This window comes from Octopus bimaculoides, chromosome 2 (genome assembly GCF_001194135.2).
Source record: "Octopus bimaculoides isolate UCB-OBI-ISO-001 chromosome 2, ASM119413v2, whole genome shotgun sequence".
Lineage (NCBI taxonomy): Eukaryota > Metazoa > Mollusca > Cephalopoda > Octopoda > Octopodidae > Octopus > Octopus bimaculoides.
In genome coordinates, this window is record NC_068982.1 from 132,214,179 (window position 1) to 132,222,267 (window position 8,089).

Here is an 8,089-nt window from a genome sequence, read left to right on the forward strand (position 1 = left end):
ATTTTGAGGAGAGAGGGTAAGTCTATCACATTGACCCCGAAGGGATGAAAGGCAAAATTGACCACGGTCGAATTTGAACTCAGAAAGTAAAGAATCGAAAAAAATACCACTAAGCATTTTGTTCGACGCATTAACTATTCTGTCGTTCGACATCTTAATTTTATATGTAATAATCCTACTATAGGGACAAGGCATGAAATTTGGGAAAGGGAGTCGATTAGATCGACCCCAGTACTAAAGCCGTCCTTGGCAGAATTTTATCTGAGAATGTGAAGACGGACGAAATACTGCTAAGCATTTCGCCCGGAATGCTAACGATTTTGTCAGCTCGCTGCCTCGTAACAATGAAATAATTTTAACAATCATTGCGCATTCTCACAAAGGGAAAATTCATCTTTTTGACAGATAATCAGAGGCAATTATATTAGGTTGTTAGATAAATTCGTTTTTGTTTTCTTTCGATGTGGCACTCCATCGTCAAATGTCTGAAAAGAGGTAAAATCTATTCAAATTTCAGACACGATAAAAGAAAAATGTAGAGGCAGAATAGGGTTAGAAAAACCCCATAAAATACAATGATAAAAATATTTTTCGTGTTAATTCAAATAACATTGGAAAAGATTAAAGTGGGGGGAAAGGGGGGAATTTATCTGACAACCCAATATTTAATGCTGCATGACTGAAATGAGCATGCTGAGCATTGAAAGTAAACTAATAATTAGCTTAACGTTCGCCGCTGACTACATCGATTGTGAAGCCAAGATCAAGAACTGCGAAAGACAGATTTGTACGGTCAGTAAAAAATTTTTAAACATTTCTCAAATATATAAATTCTAAATAAGATTCAATTAGAAAAAAAATTGAAAAAGAATATACTATCAACAAACTGTAAAAAAAATACTCTTTCATGGGTCAATTTTTCCTTTAGGTGGGGAGGTGCTGGTCAAACAAAGCAAACAATTTTTTTATAATTCTTTGATTTATTTATTTTTATTTATTTTATTTTGGTTTTCTTTCAGGTACAAATATAGAAAATTATATCTGAAATATCAAGTCCAATTCTGAATATATAAAAAGTAGGCAAATGTCATGAGAAAATGTTGATCTAAACATTATGATTAACAAATAAAATAAAGCAAAAAAAATTAAATTATCAAAACTTGTTTAGCTGAAACGATGCTGAAATATACAGTTTATTTATATATTTTTGTATCATGCAAAAACAGATACATAACAATTATCCGTGATATCTGAAATTTATACACACAGACAATCACACAGAGAGGATTAATGATAAAGTGTATTAGACACGAAGTACCAACAACTGCTGCAATAGACTAACATAAGCAAGTCAACATTCCTTTGGTTGCTTTCCGAAGTGGTTGAGTTGCACTCAGAGCAGGATGGTGGCTTATACAGCCATATTTTGATTGTAGCGCAAATTTATGACGAGGACCCTAAAGAGAGGAGATAAACATGAAAATATAGTTTATTATATGATAAACCAGCCTTTCGGTTGAGTCATACTATTGACTTAACCGCCCTTAAATAAAATGGAAGATCTAAATTACAGATTTTAACTTCCCTCATCAATTTATATCAATGGAAAATAAGCTTTAACAGTTTCTATATTTGTATAAATTTACTCTTCTCACATTTACGAGTTTGGCGTATCGTCAGAGCCACAAAAGGAATAACTATTTAACTTTTTCAACAAGCATTGTTTTAATAAATATATTTTTCGATATATAGTTTAGATATACTTATATAAATTTTCTTATAATGATTGATTTTAGTACAAAGGCAGTAATAGTGGGTGCGGGTAGGCTGCTGGTGATGACAATGCTGGCTTCTATTTTTCTTTTTACGCTAAAAAGTTTCCTCGCGATCCTATGAGGAAAACATTGAAATCTGTTTCTCCAGATCCTTTCTTTCAAAATTTTCTAATCATAACTGCGTATTTTATTATCTTACCTTGTGCTGAGAACATTTGTCTGAAACAATCTTCCTCTGAAAATAATTTCCCCTAAGAATAATGAAAACACTTCTTGGCACAAAAATTAACAATGATAATCCTTTCTGTTGAAGGCACAAGGCCATGAAATTTGTGGGAGTGAGTTAGTCGATTACATCCAGCCCACTATGCAACTAGTACTTTATTTTATCGACTTTGAAAGGATGAAAGGCAAAGTCGATCTCGGCGGAATTTGAGCTCAGAACGTAGAGACGGACGAAATACCGCTAAGTACTTTGCCCGTCGTGCTAACGATTCTTCCAGCTCACCGCCGTAATAATAATACTTTTCAAATTATGTCATCAAATTGTTGAACTGGCGGGAATTTTTCCGAATCACATACTTCTGATTAGTGCATTCCACAGTTTAGTTATATTGCTCACATTTTCGTATTTTTTATGACTTATTAAAACTTATAACCCCAAACACACATTCTCCCAGACATATGATACTTGCATTCTGTGTTCCACACAGGCTTTATACATGTTCAATCTAGACACATCAGGCCTGGACTGAAACACTATTAGAATGTAACACCCTAGTCTTCTTCAACAGTATAAGACAATCTCTTTAGATATCAAAGAGAGAGATCGGCACTATACCCTCCTTAATAATGAGCAACACATACTTAAAACATTTACAATCCCTAGTTTTCTCATGTGAAAACTTCATATCCACAACAAAACCAAAGTTAACCTGAAGATATTGCGTTCTGTATTATCATAATTTTTGATCAGTTACAGACATTCAACAAAGTCCAAGTGCAAATCAAAAGTCAAGTCTTTTTAGTTCTTCGGTTAAGATTCAGTTCACAGAAACATTTTCTTCTAATATAACAGATTCTGCTCGTCAGAACTAAAACACTGCTTACCACTTTCGCTCCGGTTCATCCGACACGCTTACCTTTCCTTGTTTCCCCATACTTAACATGTTTCATCGCTCTAAACCCTACAATATTTGTTTTTATATTCCTTCTCTGAATTTCAATCTATGGAGTTCATATATATCGCACAAATATCAGCTTGCAGAAATTCATACTAAGCGTCAACTGCGTCACACACACATTAACTACATTCGAAGGGTTTGAAACGATAGGGAGTGTTATGTAATCTCCTTCGATTGAATATTGTTATTGTCTAGAAAAGGTATACGTATCAGGTGAAAGTAACCGGAATCATTGTACTCTGTGTAATCCAGTAAATCTGCAATACGCCATTCTCTTTCATTCGTGAAATATTTGAATAAGCAGCTGCAAATTAAAAATTGTTATATCCTGTTGTAAAGACACTGCTTTGTCTCTGAAATGCCTTGAGACTTCATAAAGAAAATAGATTATTATGAAATATTACTGTCATTCGGCTTAAGTCCTCACAGAGCAGAAAAATTCTTTGCTTCATAAAATAGACTAATTGAACAATTACAACCTGTAATATTCTAAAATTACAAATTATTAATATCTGTCTAATATAAACAAAATATTGATTTTAGAGATGATTTTGCATTGTTCGTATAACGAATTACCTTCCTCCTAATAGAAAATATTTTTAATGCTGCTAAATTAATTTCTTTTAAAATGACTCAGAAGTTGAAGGTTGCTACTGTTGTGCCAGAATAATGAGGTTACAAGTTCGCAAACGAATATCAACTTTGGCTGTAACATCAAAAGTCAGAATTTTAGAATATAAAATACAAATATAAGCGTGTTTGTAATTCTAAAACTTTTTTTCAAGATAACTTTATATATGACCTAAATGTCTCTCCGCACCAGACATCGACATGAAACTTAAACATTCCATGTTCGTAATGCAAGGCATATGCTACAAATCTATCCCGGAGCACAAGATCATCACACACAAGAACGAAATCCCAAAGGAGAGGAAAATTCTTAGGACGACAGACAAAGATTGCAAATCGCGTAGACAAACATCTCAAAAGTAGTGAAAAATCCTGTCTGAAAAACAACACTCACGGAGATTGAGAAAATTCTGCAACAAACCCGTGAAAAAGAGAGAGAGCAGATAAAGAATCCCGGGTATAAGTCAAACCTTAAATGGAAGGTAAGTGAAATACTGAACGAACGTTTCAAAAGTGTTTTTTAAACCCCATTAGGACACAGGCAAGTAAACAAACCAGCGCAGTTCTTTGCCACCACATCTAGACCAACGAGATTAATGATTGATTACATCGACATCAAAGAAGATGTAAACCTGGCAATAGATGAGGAAGAAGCAAATTCAGCTGCTGACCTTGGTGCATCCCCAGCAATCCTTCTCATCTCATGTAAACGAGTCCTAGCAAAACTACTTCAGTTTCTTTTACAGAGAGTGGTAAACTCCCAGGCAAATTAAAGGAAGCAGCAGAGCTAAAACGAATAGGCCTATCTGTCAGATCTCACACATCAGCAAAGTCATGAGGAAATTAATCACGTCCCTTGAAGGAAATGACTTGCTGACTAATACCCAGTGTGGCTTTCAACTAGATAGCAGCTGCCCGATACCTCTCTTACAGCACTACGACTTGGCGTTAATGCAGCTGCTGAGTAACTCATGTGGACGGGATATATCTCGATTTTGATTAAAGTTGACTATGATATCACAAAGTGCGGGACTTTGGCATAATCCAAAAACTTGAAGATGGCTACGTGACTTTTTAAAGATAGAAGTCAGGCTGTGGTAGCCAATAGAGCTACCTCTGAGGAAACACAAATAGTGAGTGGTTTTTCCTCAGGGCACTGTATTAGGGCACTTCTATTCATAGTGGCCATCTCAATCATGCCTCATATGTTCAGATAGCCATCTTTGCTAGCTATGTAGACGACACAAAAGTTTCTCAGGGTATACAGAACCCTAGAGACGCTACGCACCTGCAACAAGGGTTAGAAACAATATATAGGTGGGCTGACAACAATTACATGCAGTTTCATGCTGGAAAACATTCATTCATGCCATTAGGTGTCAATAAGTAAACCATACCCGTCACACTCAAGCGTATACGGCATGATAACATGTATATGTGCCTTGATTTTGTAAATTTTTTTAGGTGCCTATATAATCGCAAGCTGATATGGGCAATCTCTCGGCCTTCCGACACTTGATCCAGCGTAATATTCAAGATATCATAGCTGGAGGAAGAAAGAGATATACCAGTCCTGCCCTCGGCTAGTACTTATTTTAGCTGAGTAAAAAGGTGAAGCACGACACGTCATCCAGTCTAGAAATCGAATCCCAACCGCTGGACCATATAACTTTCACAATACATTCATATATAGCTTTCGATATCATTTTTAAGATAGTAGGCTATGATTTAAGGGAAATTTTGCAACTATTTCTGATATGTCAAGTGTCAATGTACCAGTGAGTATTGCTGGAGGCCGTGTACAAAAGTAGTGTATGCATACTAAACCAGAAAAATGCTAATGTACTTTTATAGATTAATCCTGGATTGCTTAACACGAAAAGAAAATATTTTAAATGAAGCGGTATAACATTAAATTGTTTTATAATTTAAGTGATTTCTTATACACAAAAATTTTGTCTAATTCATTTTGAGAAAAGACAGAAGATTTGAAGTATTTATGCATTTAATGAAACGTAGATTTCCTTTATGAAACTTGGGCGTTTCAACCAAAATATTCAGATTTAGTGAAGTAAACTATCCCTGGTCGATACAAAAGCGGGTTGTAGTTTTGACTTGATGCGAGTTCATCCACACCACTAACTATCGCTTTATATAAGAAAAAATATATAAGACTAAATCGATCGCAGTATGTTACGGGTATTTATTTTTTAACTGATTTGAAAAGAAAGCCTCAATTACTGAGGAACTTAGTACACTCATTCACATGAAAAATATTGGTAAAACGTAAAGCATCAAATGAATCTAACACTTTTATACATTGTAGTTATTGAATTACTTCCAACAGAAGTTTGATAGAATCAATCTAAAAAAACTTAGTCCAACACTTTACCGTTTCTACCATCTTACATCACAATTAAAGCGATATCGTTTCCAGTATACTAATGTCAAAGTCACTGGCAATATCTCAACAAAATGTATATAAGAAGAAATCGGTCATAAAATGACAATATTTTCATGTTTTTGAGGTCTTTTTATTTTCAGTTTTTATGTTACTTTATTTTTATTTATTTGCATCTTGTAAACAATCCTGTAATATTCATTTCATTCTAAAGTAAATCATTGAAATGATCGTAGTGGAATTCGAAACTCATTAGCAGACACAGGTTATCAAAAGCTTGTAGCATCATCTGCTATAAGTTGATTCTAGTGTCGATCGAACTCTGAGCATTCAACTAACAAATAATTTAGGTTAGTACTTATGTTCAAAAAGTAAATCTATACCATTTATGAAGTTTTCAAATGGCCGACTATTAAGTGGGGTAACTGCATAATCAACTAGTATTGTTTCTATTAGCGCCGAAATGTCAAGGTACTTAATTCGAGCCTGTTCGCCTTGCTACAAATATATATCATTAAATGGCTCATTCAGTGCTGAATGGAGGTGATGTGTGAACAGCCAAGTGTGCATATATTATACTGTTCAACGCTTTATATAATTTACCAACACCATTATAATCAGTTTCTTCCAATCACCCCTATCTTCTTTAAAATGATGTGCCTAAATTAGTTATAAAAAAGACGAGATGGTCACGACAGTAACATCATTGATCATGTATATGCTCGATGAAGAATAACTTTGAGCTAAGAACAACACTATTTAAATGTCCGTGTACTGTGCAATTAAATCAGCTTTGAAAGTAGCAGCACATTAGTATTAATCCTCGCAGAAATCTCTATGGTAGACTGAAATACTAAGTTTTGCTAGATACATAAAAGGAGGGTAAGTTTTAGGACATATGATGCATCGTAAGTTATGATTATTGGTAAAAGAAACAGAAAACCACTAAAACTATGCAAGAAAATATTCAGTTAAAATATTCGAAATGAATTAGCCATAATTTTAATAGATAGATCCGATAAGTGTTAGGAAAGTTAGTGAACTGTTGAGATTATCACAGCCATAATTCTTCAAATCTGCCAAAAGCTTGCAATATTGAACAAACATGAAATTGAAAAGTAAATATGTTCAACTGAAAGTTCCTGAATTTGACTATTGACTGCAAATATAAATGTCGCCAGAAAAGAATATCTAATTATGTAACCCATAGACTTGATGCTCAGACTTTTAGTGAAGAACCATCAAAACATTGCCCATAAATACGTTCAACTCGTACAGAGAATCATGAACAGAAAAAATATTGGCTTAATACAGGGCAAAGCCTGGATTTAAGCCAAACCATCTTATTTTATCATTAGCTATTTATATATTCGAAACTTGTATGTAAATGAAATTGCTTTCGAGGTATCAGACCATCTCTAGACATCAAGAGATACAATCAAGAAGTAAATCTCAACAGTTTAACAGCACATTTACTCAGTCATTTCGCTTCAACAAACAACTAATGAAACGTGTGAGAAGTTTTGAGTATTTGAAGAGTAGTCTTCTAATGACATAGTTCATTTTTCTTTAAAATAGCTTTCAAATCATCTGAGAAATGTTGCTGGGGAGACGGCGTCCTATCTAAGTAGGCATTTATAGTTTATTCCTTTAATGTCGGTTCTTAAGGGATATTTAGTATTACTAAGGCAATTATATATTTTAATCAACTTGCGACTATAACTTTATATGTTGCAAGAGACTATAGAAAAGGAGTCAAGGTTTTATTACTAAGTGTTTTCAACATTAACTTTTATCAATATTCCGGCGCCATTACAATATTACTTTAGTTTCAGCAAAGTACTCTAAGCATAGACTGGAAAACAAAATTGAAAAATTACTAAATAATTCAGAAAAAAATCTGATACGTCTGAATATGTGTGTGCGTGTACGTTATGTATATGAGCATGTACGTCTACATAATACACTATATGTGAGTGGGTGTGCTCGCGTTTGAAAACAATAAATTTACTCTAATGTCAGACGTGTAAATAAGGTCAAATTCAGTGTAAATTATGAAAATTTATTTGAATATATATATATATATATATATATATATA

At 33.8% G+C, this 8,089-nt stretch overlaps 1 protein-coding gene across 3 annotated transcripts in view; it reads right to left on the minus strand.

Annotated features, from left to right (window-relative positions):
• Positions 1-978: 978 nt before the first annotated feature.
• LOC106867971 (uncharacterized) overlaps positions 979-8,089 on the minus strand; it is a 28,849-nt gene continuing 21,738 nt past the window's right edge. For 2 of the 3 annotated variants that reach the window (XM_014913051.2, XM_052965939.1), the window contains exon 9: positions 980-1,457. In XM_014913051.2, coding sequence (XP_014768537.1) covers positions 1,338-1,457 — 120 coding nt within the window. In that variant the 3' untranslated portion in view covers positions 980-1,337. Of the gene's footprint in view, positions 1,458-8,089 lie in introns of all 3 variants that reach the window. The other variant, XM_052965940.1, reaches the window with a different exon arrangement.